We start from the raw sequence: 24,976 nt of genomic DNA on the forward strand, positions 1-24,976 counted from the left end.
ACACGCACGCACGCACGCACACACACACACACACACACACAGACACACACAGACACACACGCACGCACACACACACACACACACACACACACACACACACACACACACACAAACACACACACACACACACACACACACACACACACACACACACACACACACACACACACACACACACACACACACACACACACACACACACACACACACAGGAACCCCATGCTCCAACCATCTGTGCCTCTTTAGCTCACCGCCTCTTCCAACACCCTCTCAGTTTCAGTCCCACCACTCCTGGTAGGTCTCTGCTAAAAAGTGTGTGTGTGTGTGCGTGTGCCCGAAACCACACGTCTCTATCTGTGTGTCTATCTCTACCAGTGTGAGGAGCAGACTCCATGTGACACTGCACCAGTCTGGGCACTTGGCCCATGCTGCCAGGCTGTGTGATGTGGGATCGGCTTCCCACCAGGCCTGGGTCTGTGCCTGGGCTATTAGAGGGCCTTATTATTCTAACACCCCCCAGGGGCTGGGTGCTGGGGTGGGCACAGAGGGATGTAGGGTATTATACAACGGGTGGGTCTAATCCTGAATGCTGATTGGTTAAAAAACCTATTCCACAAGTTGCCACAGGCTAAATTTATGACGTTAAAATGCCCATTTACTCTGTTCCATCTGACTGTGCAATTCACTGTCTAATCAGCCCAGGCAGGCAACTTATGAACTTGATAACTTGAACGCTATAAGAAACATCATCTAGACATTATCTCACATTTCTTTTAGAATAACGTACCGTTTTCAACAGCGGATATTTGAATAAACCTTACTGTCTGTCTCTCTAACATTTGCAACATTGTTTCAATATTCAAATTCGATCTCCTGCTGTCCCATAGTAATGAACATGTCGGGAGTCGGGACGAGACAGACAGACAGCTTTTCTCAGCCAGTTGAAATCATGAATCAGCTGGCATAATTTGTATTGACATATACAAAGAAATGTCAATTGAAAAAAGGTAAAATGGAACACAGCTAATTTGCAGTCTTTCTAGCTTCAGTTTGAAGTGATTCTGTTACTGTAGCTGTGTTGTTGGTTAGCTCCTCTGAACAAGTGTCCTGACGAGAGAGTATATTTTCTATGTCAGGCAAAATCGCGCCTCATTGGCTAATTGTTATGGATGTATCTAAATAAATGTCACTAGAAAACAAAAGCAAATGCAGCTACTTTGGTGTTATTCTGGCTGCATTTTGATGTGACTGTACATTAGCCGTAGATGGCTAGCTAGTAAGCAAGGGGTAAGAACGTTGCCAGCCAGTATGGCAATGCAACATTTAGAACGAACGACTGGGTCGAGTCTCTAGCAACCCTAGATTTGTGTCGGGACTATATCTTGTGGAAGGATGAAATAGTATGAACACATTTATCACAATAAGAGAGGAATGAAAGATGGAAGTACAGACAGAGAGCTGAGTAAAGAAGTATGAAGAGGAAACTTAGACGAGGGGAGGAAAAAAAAGAAAACAGAAAGAGAAGAGGAGGGAAGATGAGAGACAGATTGCCCTGAGCAGGACTGAGGGACGCATCTTACTCATTCCCTCATTTCTCAAGTGGAGGGAAGATGGCAGCCCACAGCCCAGCATCTCTGACACTCTCACCAGCGCTCACTGGCAGGAGCCAAGGCTCTCAATCCCCGCACAGCACAGTGAATATTCATGATGGAAACACATGTGTGACCGACCGGCTCGATTTGGTCATATGTAGCAATTTTTTTTAAAACATTGGATAAAAGTAGAGACTCAGAGCTAGAAACACTACATTGGAGGAACAACGAGAAAGTATTGCTGCTTTGAAAGTTGATAAACTTGTAAGCTCACTTTTGAGAAAATGGCCCTTGAATGTTTTGGTACACTTTTTGTCCACATCCACTCAGCATTGTTCACACCCTCTTAAGCTTTAGCTCCACCCATCTCATTAAGGGTTCACATCTGAGGCTAAACATAGTGAGTACGGTAATATACTTAACAACCAATGATTTCAAGACTAAATACTGGTTTATATTACGTCTATCGACATGATAAACATTCTATTGTCGTCCGACATCAAACTTGTTGTAATTTTGTAAAAGTATAAACAGACAGTGGCCTGGTGGTCCAAAATAGTATAACTGGTGTATTTTAACACCAATAAACCCATCCGCTAACAAATTAATTTAGTATATGTCAATCTAGCAAACCAGGTAACTAAAAGCAACTTTCTAAACAATATTATGGTTAGTTTCTAGCTTGTTAAGTTAGCCGGCAATGTTTTAAATTGGGGCTAATTTGTATTCGTTATTACAGAAACAGAAAGATGACCTACGAGTTAATGGCGAGCTAATTACAGAAAATAGCTCACGGTTGTGAGTGTGACAAAATAAAAGCAGGGCATTCTACCATGGAATTTTAGAACTGAGACACTCGTTGGCCTAACGTTATATCCTAATTTGACTTTAGTGCAGGTCATGTTGTTCTCCACATTACCGTCTCTGGTAAACACACCCTATATCAAATAAAAGTTTATTTGTCACATGCACAGGATACAGAAGGTGAAACGGTACAGTGAAGTGGTCGCTTGCATAGTGGAGTCTTTTGTTTAGACATGTAGCTAGATAGCTAAACAATTTACCATCATTCCAACTCATAATGTTACTACCCTGCCTTAATTTTGACAACAGTTTCAAGTATTTTCTTAGAAAATATGTTCCTTCATAGAAATGTGTGCTAGTGTTTTGAATATAAAAGTTGTTTATCTCTGTACCTGGAGAATAATTATTACCGGAAATGAACAGAGAGACTGAAAGGGAGAGAGAGAGATGTATGAGAGAGATCAATCCATCATTCTAGCCGAGCATTAAAATTACCTGCCCTGGATACAGAGCCATCCCGGGCCAGGATGATCAACTATTTTTGGCTAAAATAATGCAAAGGTGCTTTAACTGGCTGTGGTCCGGTCCCCTCTCTGATCTTCTCTGGGCTGCATCCTCATTAGCTGTGCTGCTGCTATCTCTGCAGAGATCACTGGTTTAACTGCCTCTTCCAGCTGCTGCTGCTGCCTAGTCCCCCTCTCCCTCTCTCCTCCCTGATGGACTGTTCAGATCACAGTGCAGTGAAAGGCCACAGGGAGAGACTTCATTCCACTGTTCCTCCACTCTGCTCCATCAGATGAAAAAGAACAAAGAACATGGCTGCATGCTGCCAGCCACTGGACTTAGGAACGGAGGGATGAGCTGTCAGGCAGGCACCCCCTACTCCCCTCCTCTATCCCTCTGTCCCTCTACTCTCTTCTCTTCTGCAGCCAGGCCAGACCGTCCCGTAATATCCGTCTTCATGCCTCCCTTCACTTACTTAATGGGTTCGGTGGGGTCAGCTCTCCTGGCTTTCTGCTCAGCAGACAACTGCTCCCACTTGAAATGTAGACTCCAGTCGAAGCCTGCAGCAGAGAGAGAGAGAGATAATCACAACATGAACTGGGAATGTGGGAGGGTGAGGGAGAGAAAGAGCGGGAGAGAGAGGGTAAGTCAGGGGAGGATCAGGAGGAGAGCATTGCAGGTCAGAGAGAAGGGGACCAAACGACTAACAACAAAAGGATGATGGGAGGAAGGGGGTGAGAAGGAGGGTGGACTATGAACTATAAAGGCGGGGTTGATTATAAAAACGCTGCAGCAGCCTCTTCCTTCATCACACGCTTTATTAATCTCTGGCAGAACACTGTCAATAATTACAACCACCATTCCTGCAACCATCTCCTATTTAATTACTCTAATGATTAATTATGGGCCCCAGCCCATTGGCTAATAGCTGATCTGGGCTGAACCTTGGGAATGACCTTTATCAGGCTTTACACAAGAGCTTTTAAATAGCCCTTCCCCATCCTGTCCTGAGACAGACGCAGCGCCCTTGATGTCTTCAAATATATGCATGAGAGAGCCAATGAATATTTGTTCTATTAATAAAGTACGTGGGTGTGTGTCTGTTTGTGCACGTGAACATGTGTGTCCGTGTGCACGTCTTAGTGTGTCTGTGTACGTGTCACAGTATGTGTGTGTGTCACGCCCTGATCTGTTTCACCTTTCTTGTGCTGGTCTCCACCCCCACCAAGTGTCTCACATTTTTTCCCCATTATCCCCTGTGTATTTATACCTGCGTGTTCCATTTCTCTGTTGCCAGTTCATCTTGTATTGTCAGGTCGTACCAGCGTGTTTCCCGTTTCTTTTTGTTCTCAAGTTTTTGTTTCTAGTCTTCCCGGTTCTGACCTTTCTGCCTGCCCTGACCCTGAGCCTGCCTGCCATCCTGTACCTGCTCCACTCTGACCTGTTTTACCAACTTCTGCCTGCCCTCGACCTGCCCTTTGCCTGCCCCCTGTGTTATAATAAATTATCTTAGAATCAAACTATCCGCCTCTTGTGTCTGCATCTGGGTCTTATCCTGAGTTGTGATAGTGTGTGTGTGTATGTGTGTGTGTGTGTGTGTGTGTGTGTGTGCAGGGGAGAGAGAGAGGGTCTGATTTGGAGCAGACCCAGGAGTGCTGGCGCAGCAGTCTGCAGGCAGGCAGGGCTGGCTCTCAGTGGATCCATACGGCTCTATTGACACCACATCTTTTTCCTGTTATGAGCGATGGCTACATCAATAATTAAAACGTCCAATCTGAGAAGGCCTTGGACTATTATCCCCATTGGCTGTCGTATCCAGTTCTCTGGGAACACTGATTGGAGCTGTTCATCTGGCTGTGTGTGTGTGTGTGTGTGTGTGTGTGTGTGTGTGTGTGTGTGTGTGTGTGTGTGTGTGTGTGTGTGTGTGTGTGTGTGTGTGTGGCCTCTACTATCCAGGTAATGGAGACCTAGAAGCCTGGGGGAGGAAATGAAAAGAAGGAAGGGATGGGGTCAGGGATAAGGGATTAAAAGAGGGATGGAGAAAGGGAGGGTTGGACAGAGAGCTGGACAGATACAGAGATGGATAGAGACAGAGAGAAGGACATGGGTGTGGTGATAGCGTTGAGGACGGGGAGGTCAAGTCCCTGTCGCTCCATACCTCCACGGAGGTCAGAGGAGGCTGCTACGTAGGCGAAGGTATCCATGTTGATGATGTCGATCACTGGGCTCACCACACAGGTCGGGTCCTGGTGAGACGAGAGAGAGAGAGAGACGGGAGTCAGAGACCATGTTCAAAACTCACAGTAAGAGCCAATGGCACGATTCCTTATTTACAGTTCAGAAGCTGAAGTTAATGAAAAAGGTATGGGAGTAATGGGAGGCATTGATGTGCTACAGGGTACTGATTAAACATACATTATGTTCATACAGTAGGTCGCCCAGTAGAGTGAATGATGTTTCAGTTAATGCTCTGGTGCTCATTCAGTCGTCATAGCCTTGTAGTTCTGAAGTCAAGGAAATAACCAGGGAAAATGTCCACCTTTAGGACATGTGATACATCTGTTGGGATGTGCTGATTAATTGCTGTTAGGGTCACTTGAAAGACATGATAGTGGCTTGGGGTCATTGTCTTGTCTTTCCTTCTTCCAGCTAAAGGAAAGTACATCGATCAGTGTCTGATCAGATCAGACAGAGTGAAGAGGAGGTTAACAGGCGGTGTGTGTGAAAGTCATGTCTTGAAATAGTCTGCTCACACACCCATGCATGCCATGCACACACACACCTGTCAGAACTCACAGACACAAACACACACACACACACACACACACACACACACACACACACACACACACACACACACACACACACACACTAAGTCTCAGTCAAAGGCCATGACAGAGTCATCTTTAGGAGCTGACGCACGCACGCACGCACACACACACCCACACACACACACTAAGTCTCAGTCAAAGGCCATGACAGAGTCATCTTTAGGAGCTGACGCACGCACGCACGCACGCACGCACACACACACACACACACACACACACACACACACACACACACACACACACACACACTCACTGTCCCTCTCTCTCACTCACTGTCCCTCACTCACTGTCCCTCTCTCTCTCTCTCTCTCTCTCTCTCTCTCTCACGCACGCATGCACACACGCACACACACACACACACACACACACACAGTGACAGGCAGCATCCTGGGCGGTCTGACCACATTATCTCACATTTGATTGGGTCGTCTGCTCTTCTTCAGACATTCACTTTCTCTCATCCCTCTATTCCCCTCTTCTCCCTCTTATATTTTCTCTCTGCCAAGGTGATTTACCTTGACCAGCACCCATGCTTCACAAGACTGCTTGGGTACGTTTTCCATTTTCCATGAGACTGCTGAGTTTTCGATCCCTTTCAACCATTTCAATTGCAAATTATCTTCTGTTCTCAGACATTATGCGGCTCTGAGAGGAATGCCCCTTTACAGCGGCGTGGTGTGTCATGAATGTTATACATGCGTCTTTGTGCCTGCATTTACATAAATTAATAAGTAATACATTTAGAAATAGATATGTATATATGTGGATAGTGATGGATGACTCCCTCAGAACAAAATCAATTCTGTTTATTTTAATATATTGATTGTTTGTAGACAAGAGCTTCCTGTATTAGTACATATATTACAAAACATTATGCTATGCCTCGCAGCCCCAAATCCAAAATAATGATGGGACGTTGAGAACTTAACGCTAGATATCGGCAGCCGCACCAGGGAATTAAGATGCAGACAGCACTTTGAAATCAGACATGCATGAAGGTTAGTATATAATTGAATATAACATGTAAGCTCCCCAGTATTAGGGGGGGGGGGGGGGGGGGTGGTGAGTCAACCCTCTGTCTTAGCCTGGGGGAGAGGAAGAGTGAGGAAGAGTGCTGTTGGTGTAAGTTGAGGGAGGCACTTCTTCCAGATTAGGGGCAATCAGAGGAACAGCAGAAGGTAAACTGCCATTTTCTCCCCAGTCACAACACACTGAGAGCTCTGAGAGCTGCTGGAGGGGTGGTGGTGGTCCCGGAGACAGTTCACAATGCTACAGTTACACACCAGCTAGGAGGGAGTTTTTCATTCATTCCTGGAGATATAGACATATACTGTATCAAAAAGAGAGAGTATGTGTAGGAGTCCGAGAGTAGGGTGGGGGGTTCTGTTGATTGAAGTTCACAAAAAAACGGACAGTTAAGTCACCTGATAGAAATATGTTGTAAGAACAAATATGCATCAGAGTTCATTTTTCGTCATGAATCTTGTTCTTGAGGCAGTTCTGCAGAGTGGTCACTAACTGGCACAGTCACAAAGTAACCCTAATGCCTAGCTGAATTTTTACAATATCCAAAATGTTGACTTTGCAGATGGCCTATCTAAGGGGAAATCGCTTAGTTCTGCCTCCATGAAAAGACTCATGACAATAAACATCAACCTGCATTTTAAGGTTGGACTTATTCTCTCTGAAGTTTGCAAGTAGCTAGCTTTATTCTGTCTAGGAAAAATAATAGCAAATGAGTATACGAGAATGGGGTGTATTTTCTTTCTATTCTGGGAGATGTATCAGAAGGTGCAGATTAGATGTTGGAGGTGTGTGTCACTGCATGTACTGAACAGTACTGTTACTGTAGATGTAGGACCTTTATTTACTTTGTTTTGTCTTTATTTAGTATGGTCAGGGCGTCAGTTCGGGTGGGCAGTCTATGTTTGTTTTTCTATGTTTGGTTTCTATTTCGGCCTAGTATGGTTCTCAATCAGGCAGGTGTCGTTAGTTGTCTCTGAGAATCATACTTAGGTAGCCTGGGTTTCACTGTTGGTTTGTGGGTGTTTGTTTCCGTGTGAGTGTTTGTCGCCACACGATACTGTTTCATTTTTTTGTAGATTTCACGTTATCGTTTATTGTTTTTGTTCGAGTGTTCATTTGTCTTTATCAAAAACATTATGGAAACTTACCACGCTGCATCTTGGTCCGATCCTTACTCCTCTTCAGACGAAGAGGAGATCTGCCGTTACAGAAACACCCACCAACTGAGGACCAAGCAGCGTGGTAACAGGCAGCAGCAGCAGGAGAGGCAGAGATATTTGGAGAAATGGACTTGGGAGGAGATTTTGGACGGTAAAGGACCCTGGGAACAGCCAGGGGAATATCGCCGCCCCAAAGCAGAGCTGGAGGCAGTGAAAGCAGAGAGGCGGCATTATGAGGAGCTAGCACGGCAGCGCGGCTGGAAGCCCGAGAGGCAGCCCCAAAAATGTCTTGGGGGAGGCACACGGGGAGTGTGGCAAAGCCAGGTAAGAGACCTGCGCCAACTCCCCGTGCTTACCAGAGAGAGAGGGGGACCGGGCAGGCACCGTGTTATGCGGTGGAGCGCACAGTCTCCCCAGTGCGTGTGCATAGCCCGGTGTGGTACATTCCAGCTCCTCGTATCGGCCGGGCTAGAGTGGGCATCGAGCCAGGTGCCATGAAGCCGGCTATACGCATCTGGTCTCCAGTGCGTCTCCTCGGGTACATGGCACCAGCCTTATGCATGGTTTCCCCGGTTCGCCAGCACAGCCCAGTGCGGGCTATTCCACCTCGCCGCACTGGCCTGGCTACCGGGAGTATTCAACCAGGTAAGGTTGGGCAGGCTCGGTGCTCAAGAGCTCCAGTGTGCCTGCACGGTCCGGTCTATCCAGTGCCACCTCCACGCACCAGCCCTCCGGTGGCAGCCCCCCGCACCAGGCTGTCTCTCTGTCTTCTGCCTAGAGGTGTTCCCGCCTGTCCAGCGCTGCTAGAGCTTCCTCCTCTCCAGTGCTGCCAGAGTCTCCCGTCTGTCCTGAGCTGCTAGCGTCTCCCGTCTGTCCTGAGCCGCTAGAGTCTCCCGTCTGTCCTGAGCCGCCAGAGTCTCCCGTCTGTCCTGAGCCGCCAGAGTCTCCCGTCTGTCCTGAGCCGCCAGTCTGTCCTGAGCCGCCAGTCAGCCAGGAGCTGCCAGAGTCGCCAGTCAGCCAGGAGCCGCCAGAGCCATCAGTCAGCCAGGAGCCGCCAGAGCCGTCAGTCAGCCAGGAGCCGCTAGAGCCGTCAGTCGGCCAGGAGCCGCCAGCCAACCAGGATCCGCCAGAGCCGCCAGTCAGCCAGGAGCTGCCAGAGCCGCCAGTCAGCCAGGAGCTGCCAGAGCCGTCAGTCAGCCAGGAGCTGCCAGAGCCGTTAGCCAGCCAGGAGCTGCCAGAGCCGTCAGTCAGCCAGGCGATGCCAGAATTGCCCTTCACTCCGGAACTGCCGGAGTCTCCCGCCTGTCCGGCGCTGCCGGAGTCTCCCGCCTGTCCGGCGCTGCCGGAGTCTACCGTCCGTCCGGCGCTGCTGGAATCTCCCGTCCATTTGGGACCCATGGCTAGGGTTCCCAGTCGGAGGTCGGCGGCGAGGGCCGCCGCTCATAAGAGGCTACGGGGCCGGTTGAGGAGTTGCACAAAAACTGTGGTGAAGTGGGGTCCATGTCCCGCTCCAGAGCCGCCACCGCGGACAGACGCCCACCCAGACCCTCCCCTATAGGTTCAGGTTTTGCGGCCGGAGTCCGCACCTTTGTGGGGGTGGGGGTACTGTCACGTTCTGACCTTTATTTCCTTTGTTTTGTCTTTATTTAGTATGGTCAGGGCGTGAGTTGGGGTGGGAAGTCTGTGTTTGTTTTTCTATGTTTGGTTTCTGTTTCGGCCTAGTATGGTTCTCAATCAGAGGCAGGTGTCGTTAGTTGTCTCTGATTGAGAATCATACTTAGGTAGCCTGGGTTTCACTGTTGGTTTGTGGGGGTTTATTTTCGTGTGAGTGTTTGTCGCCACACGGTACTGTTTCGGTTTTTGTAGATTTCACGTTATCGTTTATTGTTTTTGTTCGAGTGTTCATTTGTCTTTATCAAAAACATTATGGACACTTACCACGCTGCATCTTGGTCCGATCCTTACTCCTCTTCAGACGAAGAGGATATCTGCCGTTACATGTACCTGTACTGTTACTGTAGATGTAGGAGGTGTCAGTGCCTGTACTGTTACTGTAGATGTAGGAGGTGTCAGTGCCTGTACTGTTACTGTAGATGTAGGAGGTGTCAGTGCCTGTACTGTTACTGTAGATGTAGGAGGTGTCAGTGCCTGTACTGTTACTGTAGATGTAGGAGGTGTCAGTGCCTGTACTGTTACTGTAGATGTAGGAGGTGTCAGTGCCTGTACTGTTACTGTACCTCCTTGATCCTCCGGAGCAGTGGGGGCAGCCAGTCTTTGTTGACCTCACAGTGACTGTCCAGGAAGGTCAGGACCCCAGCCTTCGCTGCATCTGCCCCACGTACCCTGGAGCGGATCAGACCTGGAGAGAGAGAGATCAGAGACTGTCTGTCTGTCTGTCTGTCTGTCTGTCTGTCTGTCTGTCTGTCTCCAAACCCAACCACTGTATCTAAACCCAAACACCAATACTATCTGATCTCTAGATGATGTTGCTGAAATATACTCTCAAATACTCTGAACACAATGTCCCTTTATTGTCCACCACATGCGTGGAGACAAGGGAGGTCTTAAAAAGGCCATTTGTGTCTGTTTATGACGCAATTACGGCCCTTAGACATGATGGTTTGAATGGGACATCACACTGTTAAGAGGTCTCAATGATTGAAGGACATTCTTTCCGGCTAAATAGCGAAATCAATAGTCTCTGACATAGGACAGAATGTCATTGTATGAAATTGTAGGACTCTGTAAGTTTCGCACTGCGCCGCGACTCCAGCCAATTAAAAATCCCATTTCATCCTCAATAACGCTTTATTTTCTGGATGGGTGAGCTCACCCTCCCCCCTCAACAGTTGCTAGTTGAAGGCTGACTGTGTAGCTGCCAGAGAGAGAGAGAGAGAGAGAGAGAGAGAGAGAGAGAGAGAGAGAGAGAGAGAGAGAGAGAGAGAGAGAGAGAGAGAGAGAGAGAGAGAGAGAGAGAGAGAGAGAGAGAGAGAGAGAGAGAGAGAGAAAATTTACTACTAAAGCCTGATAGAGACGACATGGCATGACAGCTTCTGCTGTTTGTAGCATTAAAAAGACAATCAAGTCTAAATGCCTCAAACCATTTACAATTTAGAGTGTGAGTTGAGGCCCCGGGGACTGTTAACTACACCCAGGCCCCTATACACATACAAGTTCATCAACACTGTAGTGGAACACTGAGGCTGGGTAATGAAACCTCCGGCTCCAGGAATAAACAGAGGACTGCCTAACAACAGCCTAACGATACCATTTGTTACAATCTAATTGTGGTTGTAATGATTTTTACACTTGATTAGGTATTGTCAGAGAGTCATTTCTTAGTTTTGTAGATGGAACCTTGGAAGTTGTCGTCTTGAGATTAGAGGTCTCTGCTTTTCATTAGCAGAGCAGGAATCTAATTACACACAATGCCTCACACACCTGTCTCACCACTACAACGTGCACAAGAACAGCTATTTCAAGGCTATTGATTTCAAATCATCATCCTATTCCATTAAAATGTGCTCCATCGTTAAAAATCAGATCTGACTGCAGAGTGCATAAGAGACTAGCATGTTTATAACTTGCCAGCAAAAGCCTATCAGTCCCAGGGTCTGAAACAAAATGATAGCAAGACATAGCAGGACCTGGCAGCCAGACCTGTGATTGCAGAGCTCTAAAAATCCTCACCACTGCACGCGCAAAACGGCCTGGAGGACTATCCATCAGTACAACGGCCAACCTGATGAGTAATCACAGCATGACAGAGGCCCGTCAAAATGGGTTCTATTAAACTGTAACACTGTCGTATATAAAAACCAGAACTCCCTTCACACCTCGCCCCCCCTCAGCTCATCCTCCTCGTCCGCACCCTTCTCACCCCTACATCCATCCCCACAACCCCTCCAACCTTCTCAAATTCACGCACTTGTCAAGAGAACATCTCTGGTCATCCCTACCGCCTCTGATCTGGCAAACTCAGGAAACACAAATGCTTTGCTTGTAAATTATGTAAATGAGTGTGCCCCTGGCTCCCCCATTTCCTGGTTGCTAAAAGTCTAATAGTTTGCCTAATTTCAGTTTATGTGACAAAACAAGCAAGTATAGTGTAGAGGATCATTGTACCGTCTAAACCGCTGTGAAATATATTTTACATAACCAAAAATATTGTATTTTCAGCTATTTGAAGATGGTGTACTAAACCGACAGTAAAAGACCAAAAACGAAACTTAAGAATTGGGAAGCATAGATATAGCGAGCATAGAACAGATCTACCGTTTCTTAGACTTGCTTTCAATGAGAATGACTGATATATAACGCGCATATCTATGTGCATTTGGTAGGGTCGCCCAAAAGGCTACATATTGCAGCTTTAAGGAATTGGAAATTATTTTTACTTTTGGTACTTAAGTATATTTTACCAATTACATTTACTTTTTATACTTAATTATATTTAAAAGCAAACACTTTTAGGCTTTTACTCAAGTAGTATTTTACTGGGTGACTTCACTTTTACTTAAGTCATTTTCTATTAAGGCATCTTTACTTTTACTGAAGTATGACAAGTACTTTTTCCAACACTGCCAGTACCGAGTTAATGTGCAGGGGTTTGATATAGTTGAGGTAATTCAGGTTATACAGTATGTACATGTGGGTAGGGGTTAAAGTAACTAGGCAATCAGGAGGATATAATAAACAGAGTAGCAGCAGCTTATGTGAAGTGTAAAAGTGTGTGTGTGTGTGTGTGTGTGTGTGTGTGTGTGTGTGTGTGTGTGTGTGTGTGTGTGTGTGAGAGAGAGAGTGTGTGGGTGGAGTCTAGTGAGTGTGCATAGAGTCAGTGCAAGGCAAAACCTTAAAGATAAAGAAATAATTCATAAAGGAGGGGTCAATGTAAATAGTCTGTGTAGCCATTTGTTTAACTGTTCAGCAGTCTTATGGCTTGGGGGTTAAAGCTGTACAGGTACCTTTCGGTCCCAGACTTGGCGCTCTGGTACCGCTTGCAATGCAGTAGCAGAGAGAAAAATCTATGACTTGGGTGTCTGGAGTCTTTGACAATTTTGTTCATAGAGGGCCAATGTCAACATTATGCATGTCCATTTATCTGGGCTCAAAGTGGAGGAGAGATTGACTGCATCAATTCTTGTTTTTGTGAGAAATTCTCATGTTGAAAATGACAAATGTTCTGTATAATCAACTTACATATACTGAGTGTATAAAGAAAACAGGAACACCTTCCTAATATTGAGTCGCACCTCTTTTGCCCTCAGAACAACCTTAATTAGATGTGCTTTGGGTGGTGGACCATTCTTGATACACACAAGAAACTTTTGAGCATGAAAGACCCAGCAGTGTGGCAGTTCTTCACACACTCAAACCGGTGCCCATGGCACCTAATACCATAACTTGTTCAAAGGATCTTAAACCTTTGTCTTGCACATTCACTTTCTGAATTGCACACATACACAATCCATATCTCAATTGTCACAAGGCTTAAAAATCATTATTTAACCTGTCTCCTCCCCTTCTTCTATACTGATTGAAGTGGATTTAACAAGTGACATAAATAAGAGATCAGAGTTTTCACCTGCATTCACCTGGTCAGATTATGTCATAGAAAGAGCAGGTATTCCTAATGTTTTGTACACTCAGTGTAGCTGTCACACCCTGACCATAGTTTGCTTTGTATGTTCTGTGTTTTATTTGGTCAGGGTGTGATCTGAGTGGGCATTCTATGTTGGATGTCTTGTTTGTCTGTTTCTGTGTTTGGGCCTGATATGGTTCTCAATCAGAGGCAGGTGTTAGTCATTGTCTCTGATTGGGAGCCATATTTAGGTAGCCTGTTTTGTGTTGGGTTTTGTGGGTGATTGTTCCTGTCTTTGTGTTTGTTACACCAGATAGGACTGTTTTCGGTTTTTCAAGTTTCTTGTTTTTGTATATTGTTCTATTTTCATCTTTATTAAAGATGTATCAAAATAACCACGCTGCGTTTTGGTCCGCCTCTCCTTCAACAGAAGAATGAAGAATCCCGTGACAGTAGCTCTAACAGACACACTTACCCCACCAGACATGTCACTAGGGGGTTTCTTCACAGACCCCAAAAAAACAGAAAATGTACAGTATTATATAGAGCCATGATTGCATGGAACTCCCATCTCGTAGAGTGCAAATCTGGTTTCAAAAAACAAATAAAGTAACACCTCACGGCACAATGCCTCTCCCCCATGTGACCTACCTTTTGTGTGTATGTACTGACATGTATGTGTAACTGATAGATGCACACACACACACAAACACACATTAACACACACTGCACACTCACATGTTATTATTTTGGATTGCCTTGGCTTGTTATTTAAAGCAGGTAAACAGGCAATGGAGGTATTCAGTTATTGGTCGATTGAACGTTAGAACGGCCAAAACGAGTGACCTAAGCAACTTTGAGATGGTATGATCGTCGGTGCAAGGCGCGCCGGATCCAGGATCTCAGATCCAGTATGTCCGCCCTCCTGGGCTTTTCACTCACGATAGTGTCTAAGGTTTACCGAGAATGGTGCGACAAATAAAAAACATCCATCCTTTGGCGGGCCACAAACAGACAAATAGCGGCACAGTACAACAATGGTGTGCAGAACGGCATCTCGGAACGCACAACTCATTGATCTTTATCACGGATGTGCTATTGCAGCAGACGACCACACTGGGTTCCACTCCTATCAGCTAAAAACAAGAACAAGTGGCTCCATTGGGCACGCGATTACCAACACTGGACAATTTGAGGGTATTTTTTGGGGGGTATTTTATTAGCATCCCATTAGCTGTTGCAAAAGTAGCAGCTACTCTTTCTGAGATCCACACAAAACATGAAACATGACATAATACAGAACAATAATAGACAAGAACAGCTCAAAGACAGAAGCACATACATTTTCAAAAGGCACACGTAACCTACATATCAATACATACACACAAACTATCTAGGTCAAATAGGGGAGTGGCGTTGTGCCGCTAGGTGTTGCTTTATCTGTTTTTTGAAACCAGGTTTGCTGTTCATTTGAGCAATATGAGATGGAACGGAGGTCCATACAATAATGGCTCTATATAATACTGTACACTTTCTTGAATTTGTTCTGGATTTGGGGACTGTGAAAAGCCCCCTGGTGGCATGTCTGGTGGGGTAAGTGTGTATGTCAGAGCTGTGTGGAAGTTGACTACGGAAGCAATATGGGATTTAAAGAGTGGAAAAACATTGCTTGCAACATGACAGCGAGTTCAGTTTACTTGAGTGGCCTGCGCAGTCCCAAGACGTCAACCCAATAGATTATCTTTGAGATGGAACGGGCTGTTCGTACAGTAGCATGAATGCACTGCCGTCCAATCTGCAGCAACTGCGTGATGCCATTGCGTCAGCATGGACCAACATCCCTGTGGAACATTTCCGACACATTGTAGCATGTCCCAAATAATTCAGGAGGCAAAGGGGGGTCCGACTCAGTACAAATACCTAACAACCTGGCCGGTGAGTGTGTATATACAGTACAACATTGTAGAATAATAGTGAAGACATCAAAACTATGCAATAACACAAATTGAATCATGTAGTAACCAAAAAAGTGTTAATCAAAATATTTTTTATATTTGAGATTCATCAAAGTAGCCACCCTTTGCCTTGATGACAGCTTTGCCAACCCTTGGCATTCTCTCAACCAGCTTCACCTGGAATGCTTTGCCAACTGTCTTGAAGGAGTTCCCACATAGGTTTATTTAGAATTCAAGGCACACCTAACCAGCAAGGCTCCCACAGCATTCTGCAGTGATACACCATCCCATTTGGTTTGTGCTTAGTGGGACTATCATTGGTTTTTCAACAGGACAATGACCCAACACACCTCCAGGCTGTGTAAGGGCTATTTGACCAAGAAGGAGAGTGATGGAGTGCTGCATCAGATGACCAAGCCTCCACAATCACCCGACCTCAGCCCAATTGAGTTGGTTTGGGATGAGTTGGACCGCAGAGTGAAGGAAAAGCAGCGAACAAGTGCTCAGTATATGTGGGAACTCCTTCAAGGCTGTTGGAAAAGCATTCCAGGGGATGCTGGTTGAGAGAATGCAAAGAGTGTGCAAAGCTGTCATCAAGGCAAAGGGTGGCTACATTGAAGAATCTCAAATATAAAATGCACACTACCAGTCAAATGTTTTAGAGCACCTACTCAGTCCAGGGTTTTTCTTTATTTTTACTATTTTCTACATTGTAAAATAATAGTGAAAACATCAAAACTATGAAATAACACATGGAATCATGTGCTAACCAAAAAGGTTTTAAACAAATCAAAATATGTTTTGTATTTTAGATTTGTCAAATAGCCACCCTTTGCCTTGATGACAGCTTTGCACACTCTTTTGTGTATTTAGATTTGTTTAACACTTTGTTGGTTACTACATGATTCCATATGTGTTATTTCATAAATGTGATGTCTTCAGTATTATTCGACAATGTAAAAAATAGTCAAAATAAAGAAAACCCTGGAATGAGTAGGTGTGTCCAAACCTTTAACTGGTGCTGTATAGACACACAGACAGATATTTAAAAGTCTGTGATGTCTATGCTAATGTTTTAAAAGTGTGTAAGTTGTAAAGTATTTTCCGACAATTCGTTGCCATTGGCAGCAACCACTCATATCTATCCCAGGCTGAGAACAAGTCAAGAAGGTACACTAGATTGTAGGTTTGTTTGCAAGAGGAGGTTTAAGATCTTTCAGGCATACTTGCACTGAATACAATGACAACTATTTATTTGTTATTTTACCAGGTAAGTTGACTGAGAACACGTTCTCATTTGCAGCAACGACCAGGGCAATAGTTACAGGGGAGAGGAGGGGAATGAATGAGCCAATTGTAAACTGGGGATTATTAGGTGACTGTGATGGTTTGAGAGCCAGATTGGGAATTTAGCCAGGACACCGGGGTTAACACCCCTACACTTATGATAAGTGCCATGGGATCTTTAATGACCTCAGAGAGTCAGGACACCCGTTAAACGTCCCATCTGAAAGACGGCACCCTACACAGGGCAGTGTCCCAATGTGGGATATTGTTTTTAGACCAAAGGAAAGAGTGCCTCCTACTGGCCCTCCAACACCACTTCCAGCAGCATCTGGTCTCCCATCCAGGGACTGACTAGGACCAACCCTGCTTAGCTTCAGAAGCAAGCCAGCAGTGGTATGCAGGGTGGAATGCTGCTGGCATAGTAGTGAACTACAACTAGTGAATACAACTAGTGAATAAACATAAACATATTTTGCAATAGCCTAGAATGACATACTTCAAGATACTGAAGACTTCAACAATGATCAAAACTGCACCCTGTCTTTTGTTATACAGTAAAGTGAGGTGGATGCTGTAAGATAGTATCCATATGCCTTGGTGTTATTAGGTGAAACTGGCTGCTTTTGGAGTCTTTTGGAGGTAAGATTGTCAGCCTGTGAGGTGAGATGGGGTTCATCTCCATTACCTCTATGCTGAACCCTCTGATCAGGGGAACTTCAAACGCCTGTGAGAGCTGCTCTGCATCTCGTTACTGTCTGAGTTCACATCTCAGCATTTCAACATATATTTCACCTCAGACTGTATAATGTGCTGAAGCAGAGGCAGATAGCGTAGAGGGGTTTTAACTAGCAATCAGCACACGCTGCTTTTTAGTATTCCATTTTTTGGGGTATAAACTGTAGTCTATTACAACAGTGCTGTATGGCATCGTAGAAAAGTCCTCTGTGGAGTTATATAAAGGTGAAACAGGAAGCATCAACATGATAACCATGATAAATACGTTTCCTGAGCACCATGACTCATAGATGCAATATAATAGTGTTGCATTTGTGCTCAGACTATGTTCCAGTCAACCTTTTGATGTCTTGCTATAATCAAATCAATCTATTTATATAGATACACAGACAATTCCCACGTTGTCTAGATGGGATCACGGTGTGTCTGACACAAAAAGATCCAACCCTCTCGAGTCAACACATCCCTGAATCTGCTCTCTTGTCTCACAGCTGGTGCTTGAGCTTCTCCCTGTGGTCTAACCTGAAATCATCTACTGTGGGATACTAGCGGGGAAACATCCTCCTCACAAAAACACTTGCATGAGGCTCTAACGCTGATCTTCCCTCTTAGGCTTGGCAAAGGCAAGTGGTGGTGGGCTCTAAGGTGTGTGTTCAAGTGGAGGACACAATTGTATATTGCACGGATGAAATACTCTCCACACACACACACACACACACACACACACACACACACACACACACACACACACACACACACACACACACACACACAAACTAGGTTACCTTCTCTCCTGTCATTCCGAAGACACTTTACTTTGGGCAACTTGGTGAGTAGAAGGCAGTCATTTGCTGAAAGGGAACATTTGATGCAGGGTGAGATGCAATGTTCATAAAACCGTCACCCACACAGTGCATGGAATTGGAATTCAATTGTAAAAAACACATTGACAGAGACAGGGGAAATCTTTTCAATCACTGATCCTTTTTCTCCGGCAGCTGAGCCAGAATGGGAGAGCTCATCACATCCATCTCCAATCCATTTCCTCCTGGAATCAGATCTATCTCTGCTCACAGCTGCTCTTCTGTTCTACCCACCATCCCCACTGTAGTCATCTACCAGGATGATCTCGTGAATCAGGTGGACTGGCGTCCTGTTCAGCACACTGCAAATGAAAAAGAGGGCAGCAGTAGTGTTAGAAACTATTGTATTTCTTTTAGACGACAATCTTTATAGAGCAGCAACCACTGAAATCTACATTTCCCCCCGTGTTATGTGAAATGTTCTATTGGAAAAATGGAGAATGACATTATCGTTCTGAGAATGTATTACGGCTTAAATAAAATAACAATATTTCATTAGTTCTGGAGATGACTTGTTTTTTTTTATAACTATAGCCCCCAAAATGTAATTTGGATGATTTTCTATTACAAGGGTATGAGAAAATACAGGACCACTCATTTTGGCACCATCCTCTGACATTAGAATCTCTCACTATAAGAACCACACATAAATCTCCCTCTAATATTCTCTCCTCTCCTGGGGTACATGGCTGAACAGCTGGTGATGAGGCGAGGAGATATGGAGGGAGAGGTACACCACCTCCCTCAGATTACTTCACCTTTAATCCCAGTCTGAATCAAGGCATCTACCCTCTCCTCCTCCCTCACACCGTATCTCTCTCTCTCTCTCTCTCTCTCTCTCTCTCTCTCTCTCTCTCTCTCTCTCTCTCTCTCTCTCTCTCTCTCCTGTCTGGGTGAGTAATTGGAGCGCTGTCAGGCTCGTAGGTCTGTTCTTCCATCGTCGCTGTGCATGCTGGACCCATTCATCACTCCATTCCCCCCTCCTCCTTTCCCCCTCCTCCTCCCTCTCTCTCTATCCCGCTCCATCCCGCTCCATCCACTGCCCCTGGATCCTCATGCCTTTATTAAGGCCCCTGACAGAAATCCGTTCCTGGTCGTAACAGGTAAAGCTTTACAGCAAGACAGAGAGTCCTGATTCAGCCTCTAAGTGCAGCCTAATCAGGGGACGTGGATGACTATTGCCCTGTTGGTTATATCTAGAACAGCAGCAAAACGAATGATTGCTATAGACTTCTAGACTGTATTTCTTCTAGACTGCATTTACAACCTCTTTTTGTTATAAACAGTCTGTTTCATAGAAAGATATTGAAGTTAAAGTTGTCTTGAAAACATGTGAAGTACGTCATATAGCGTGTGAGTCAGTGGTACAAACACAATAGAGTTGAGTCTCATGTGGGAGTTCCAAGGCTGGGTCCAGCCCATCACTGATGTAGGATCAAAATCAATTCAAATCAAATCGTATGGGCCTCTCCGTATGGGTGGCGCAGTGGTTAAGGGCGCTGTACTGCAGCGCCAGCTGTGCCATCAGAGTCCCTGGATTCGCGCCCAGGCTCTGTCGTAACCGGCCGCGACCGGGAGGTCCGTGGGGCGACGCACAATTGGCCTAGCGTCGTCCGGGTTAGGGAGGGATTGGTCGGTAGGGATCTCCTTGTCTCATCGCGCACCAGCGACTCCTGTGGCGGGCCGGGCGCAGTGCACGCTAACCAAGGTTGCCAGGTGCACGGTGTTTCCTCCGACACATTGGTGCGGCTGGCTTCCGGGTTGGATGCGCGCTGTGTTAAGAAGCAGTATGGCTGGTTGGGTTGTGTATCGGAGGACGCATGACTTTCAACCTTCGTCTCTCCCGAGCCCGTACGGGAGTTGTAGCAATGAGACAAGATAGTAGCTACTACAACAATTGGATACCACGAAATTGGGGAGAAAAAGGGGTAAAATTAAAAATAAAAAAAAACAATTCCAATCGTATGTGCTGAATACAACAGGTGTAGTAGACACTACAGTGAAATGCTCACTTACAAGCCCTTAACCAGTAAAAATAACAATAGCGGGGCTATTTACAGGGGATACCGGTACAGAGTACATGTGCGGGTGCACCAGTGTCGAGGTAATTGAGGAAATGTGTACATGTAGGTGGAGTAGCCTTAAGTGGTGATCTTTTACTAGGATTAAATGTCAGGAATTGTGAAAAACTGAGATTAAATGTAGAGTTGAAGTCAGAAGTCAGCCAAATACATTTAAATTCAGTTTTTCACAATTCCTGATATTTAATCCTAGTGAAAATTCCCTGTTTAATGTCAGTTAGGATACCACTTTATTTTAAGAATGTGAAATGTCAGAATAATAGTTGAGAGAATGATTTATTTCAGTTTTAATTTCTTTCATCACATTCCCAGACTTCCACAAGCTTCCCACAATAAGTTGGGTGAATTTTGGCCCATTCCTCTTGACAGAGCTGGTGTAACTGAGTCAGGTTTGTAGGCCCCCTTGCTCGCACACAATTGTTCAGTTCTGCCCGCATATTTTCTATAGGATTGAGGTCAGGGCTTTGTGATGGCCACTCCAATACCTTGACTTTGTTGTCCTTAAGGCATTTTGCCACAACTTTGGAAGTTTGCTTGGGGTCATTGTCCATTAGGAAGACCAAGCTTTAACTTCCTGACTGGTGTCTTGAGATGTTGCTTCAATATATCCACATAATTTTCCTGCCTCATGAAGCCATCTATTTTGTGAAGTGCACCAGTCCCTCCTGCAGCAAAGCACCCCCACAACATGATGCTGCCACCCCCGTTGTTCCCGGTTGGGATGGTGTTCTTCGGTTTGCAAGCCTCACCCTTTTCCCTACAAACATAACAATGGTCAATACGGCCAAACAGTTCTATTTTTGTTTCATCAGACCAGAGGACATTTCTCCAAAAAGTACGATCTTTCTCCGCATGTGCAGTTGCAAACCGTAGTCGGGCTTTTTTATGGCGGTTTTGAAACAGTGGCTTCTTCCTTGCTGAGCGGCCTTTCAGGTTATGTCGATATAGGACTCATTTTACTGTGGATATAGATACTTTTGTATCTGTTTCCTACAGAATCTTCACACGGTCCTTTGCTGTTGGTCTGGGATTGATTTGCACTTCTCGCACCAAAGTATGTTCATCTCTAGGAGACAGAACGCGTCTACTTCCTGATCGGTAGGACGGCTGCGTGGTCCCATGGTGTTTATACTTGTGTACTATTGTTTGTACAGATGAACGTGGTACCTTCAGGCGTTTGGAAATTGCTGCCAAGGATGAACCAGACTTTTGGAGGTATACATTATTTTCTGAGGTCTTGACTGATTTATTTTTATTTTCCCAAGATGTCAAGCAAAGAGGCACTGAGTTTGAAGGTAGGCCTTGGAATACATCCACAGGTACACCTCCAATTGATTCATATTATGTAAATTAGCCTATCAGAAGCTTTTAAAGCCATGACATAATTTTCTGGAATTTTCCAAGCTGTTTAAAGGCACAGTCAACTTAGTGCATGTTAACTTCTGACCCACTTGAATTGTGATACAGTGAATTATAAGTGAAATAATCTGTCTGTAAACAATTGTTGGAAAAATAACTTGTGTCATGCACAAAGTAGATGTCCTTACTGATTTGTGGAGTGGTTGAAAAACAAGTTTTAATGACTCCAACCTAAGTGTATGTAAACTTCCGACTTCAACTGTAAGTGTATGTAAACTTTCGGCTTCAACTGTCCCTGGCCACCATGAGCGTAAGCGTTCTCCTGTTTGCTTATGGCGGTATACAGCTCATAGAGTGCGGTCTCAGTGCCAGCATCGGTCTGTGGTGGTATGTTGACAGCTTCAAAAAAGATGAAAAGTCTCTCGGTGGATAGTGTGGTCTACAGCTTATCATGAATTACTCTCCCTCAGGCGAGCTAAACCTCGAGTTCCTTAGATATTGTGCACCAGCTGCTGTTTACAAATATACATAGGCCGCCGCCCCATGTCTTACCAGAGGCTGCTGTTCTATCCTGCCGATAGAGTGTATAACCCGCCAGCTGTATGTTATTAATGTCGACGTTCAGACACGACTCTGTGAAGCATAAGATATTACAGTTTTTAATGTCCCATTGGTTGGATATACTTGCTTTCATTTCGTCCCATTTATTTTTCAGCGATTGAACATTGGCTAACAGTACGGATGGCAAAGACAGATTAGCCACTAGTCACCTGATCCTCTCAAGACACCCCGATCTCCCTCCTCAAAATCTCAGTTTCGGGGACGAGGGCCTGTTCGGGGGTTTGGAGTAGATCCTTCCCGTCAGACTCATTAAATAAAAATTATTTGTCCAATATGAGGTGAGTAATCGCTGTTCTGATGTTCAGAAGCTCTTTTCGGTCATAAGAGACGGTAGCAGCAACATTATGTACAAAATAAGTTACAAACAATTCGGGAAAAACAGACAAAATCGTACGGTTGGTTAAAAGCCAATAAAACATCAGCCATCCTCTCCAGCACCATCATTACACTGGGCATTAACTATGAAACACTGACAGTCACAAAAACATCAAACCCACTGAGAAAACAAAGTGTGTCCTTGAAAGTTAGTTTGTGAATATACTGTACTTGAATACTGTGTAAAATATATTATTGATTGTCGGATAACCTCAAAATTAAATATTGACAGACTTATATTTCTAAACCATTTTTTTTTTAAACAGCCCAAAATTGACAAATATTGGGCAATTAACAATTTCCAATAGCATACAAATGAGATGAATTGGTATCAATCCAAAACAAGGTTGTGTAATCGTTCCTTTCAGAACTAAGGGTACACAAATGATGTAGAATTACTACCCACAATCAAAAGGCCTGAGTTAGTAGAGCAGTGGAAATGTGTTTAATGTACATTGCGCTCTTAGAATGTCATTATATTGATTCCTGCGGTGTTTATGAGGCGGCTCTGCACTTTGAGCACAGCGACTTTGAAGCCCACACTCACCAACCAAACACAGGAGAGAAGCCCTTTGACTGCCTAATGCATTTCTGTTTCTCCTGATGCATTCCAAAATGCTTTTCATTTGGGGGGAAAAACGATGAGTAGGAGGAATACATTACGACCAAACACAGCATCAATGAAATCCATTGTGGCACATGCAGGAACAGGTGAGATTTGAAAAATAGCCTAATCTACACCATTTTCTCATTTATGCGATTTGTTTAGTACTGATTGTCATGAGTTTGTATTGCGGACGCAAGCCATTTACACAAGTTATGATGACCTACTTCTGCTCTTGTACTGTTTGGAACTCAGAGTGCCCCGCTCTCCAAACATGACTAGAATATAGCATCCCAGTGCAATATGTGGCCAGTGACTGTTTCCCCTGTAGTTTTCTCTACCTGCTGGGGCTATGAAAACACAGACAGATCTGTCCTTCCTACTACTCTTTCATATTGTTCCCCTCATTTCTTCTCCTCTACTTTCCCCTCTCCTCCTCTGTATTCATTCCCTCTACTTCTCCTCCCCTAACCTACCCTCTTCTCACATCCATATTATCCTCCCCTTCCCCTTTCCTCATCTCTCCTCTTCATCTCCTCTCCTGAACTATCGCTCCCAGCTCTGTCTGGAAGAGCAAGCTCCCAGCCTATTCCCCCTCCACCTCAGAGGGTTCTGAGGGCTGGATTGTGGTAATAGCCTCTGTCAGCACTAACACAAATCAAAGAGAGAGGCCCACGGCCTGCTTTTGAAACCCGCTCTGTATCAATGTTTGGTTCTGGCACAAACTGAGGTAAGAGAGAGGGGGGGGGGGGGGGATAGGCTAATAGACAGACAGGCTGAGGAGCCCTTGGTGGGCTATGCGTCAGGGGGTATAACTGGGTCTAACCAGCCCATGAACCCCAGCCAGCCTCAGTTTACAGGAAGGTGCCAGAACACACAGACAACCTTATTAATGTACAGAAACCTCAGAAGATTAGTGTTGTTGTTGTTTTTCCTATTATCTACATCACTGGTGGCGACGGCATGTGGCAGAGGGCTGAGTGAGGCTGAGGCTGTGTAATTACAGACAGGCAGGCCACCATGATGACACAAACATGCTGGCAGCCATGAAACACTGTGCTAATTAAACCCCACCCTGACGTCCCTGAGGGCCACGGGGAGGGTGTTGGTACTGTACCCCCTCAGGATGTCTTTAACAGCGTGATATGTGACTCTGAGTGCTACAGTACACTACCCTGGACAAAGATGTTCTGTAATGAGGAAGGCACACTCGTAGAGAGAGAGACGGTGTGTTCTGTAGATTAATTCATTATCAGGAAAGCAAACTTCCATTGGTGTTCTTCCATTGCTATTGTAAGGGACGGAGCCTGGAGCTAGAGACCATTATTTCCTGAGCCTGCAGAGTGGCTATAGGCACAATTACAAACTTTTTTTGCAGGAGAAATGAGTAATTGTGAAAAAGTTGCAAACAGACAAGTCGGCCAAAAAACCAAAGGGACGGGCAGGCTGAAACCTACTGGGAGGGATTGTCTTTTAATTGGTTGAAACTGCAGCGCTTTGAAAAAGGTTTGGGGCGGACACATAAACAGGACAGTTTTTTCCCCGGTGGAGTGGTGGTCAGGACTCAGGAGTCTTCTCTGTGTGATCATTAAGAGACT

The 24,976-nt window shown here is 45.1% G+C and overlaps 1 protein-coding gene across 1 annotated transcript in view; it reads right to left on the bottom strand.

Moving 5' to 3' along the window:
• Nucleotides 1-24,976, bottom strand: part of LOC139415154 (UDP-N-acetyl-alpha-D-galactosamine:polypeptide N-acetylgalactosaminyltransferase 14 (GalNAc-T14)) — a 119,403-nt gene that overhangs the window by 39,597 nt on the left and 54,830 nt on the right. The window contains exons 4-8 of the mRNA XM_071163022.1: nt 18,573-18,640; nt 18,261-18,326; nt 10,155-10,276; nt 5,059-5,146; nt 3,376-3,460 (exon numbers count right to left, since the gene is read on the bottom strand). Coding sequence (XP_071019123.1) covers nt 3,376-3,460; nt 5,059-5,146; nt 10,155-10,276; nt 18,261-18,326; nt 18,573-18,640 — 429 coding nt within the window. The remainder of the gene's footprint in view (nt 1-3,375; nt 3,461-5,058; nt 5,147-10,154; nt 10,277-18,260; nt 18,327-18,572; nt 18,641-24,976) is intronic.

The sequence above is a fragment of the Oncorhynchus clarkii genome, chromosome 8 (genome assembly GCF_045791955.1).
Source record: "Oncorhynchus clarkii lewisi isolate Uvic-CL-2024 chromosome 8, UVic_Ocla_1.0, whole genome shotgun sequence".
Taxonomy (NCBI): domain Eukaryota; kingdom Metazoa; phylum Chordata; class Actinopteri; order Salmoniformes; family Salmonidae; genus Oncorhynchus; species Oncorhynchus clarkii.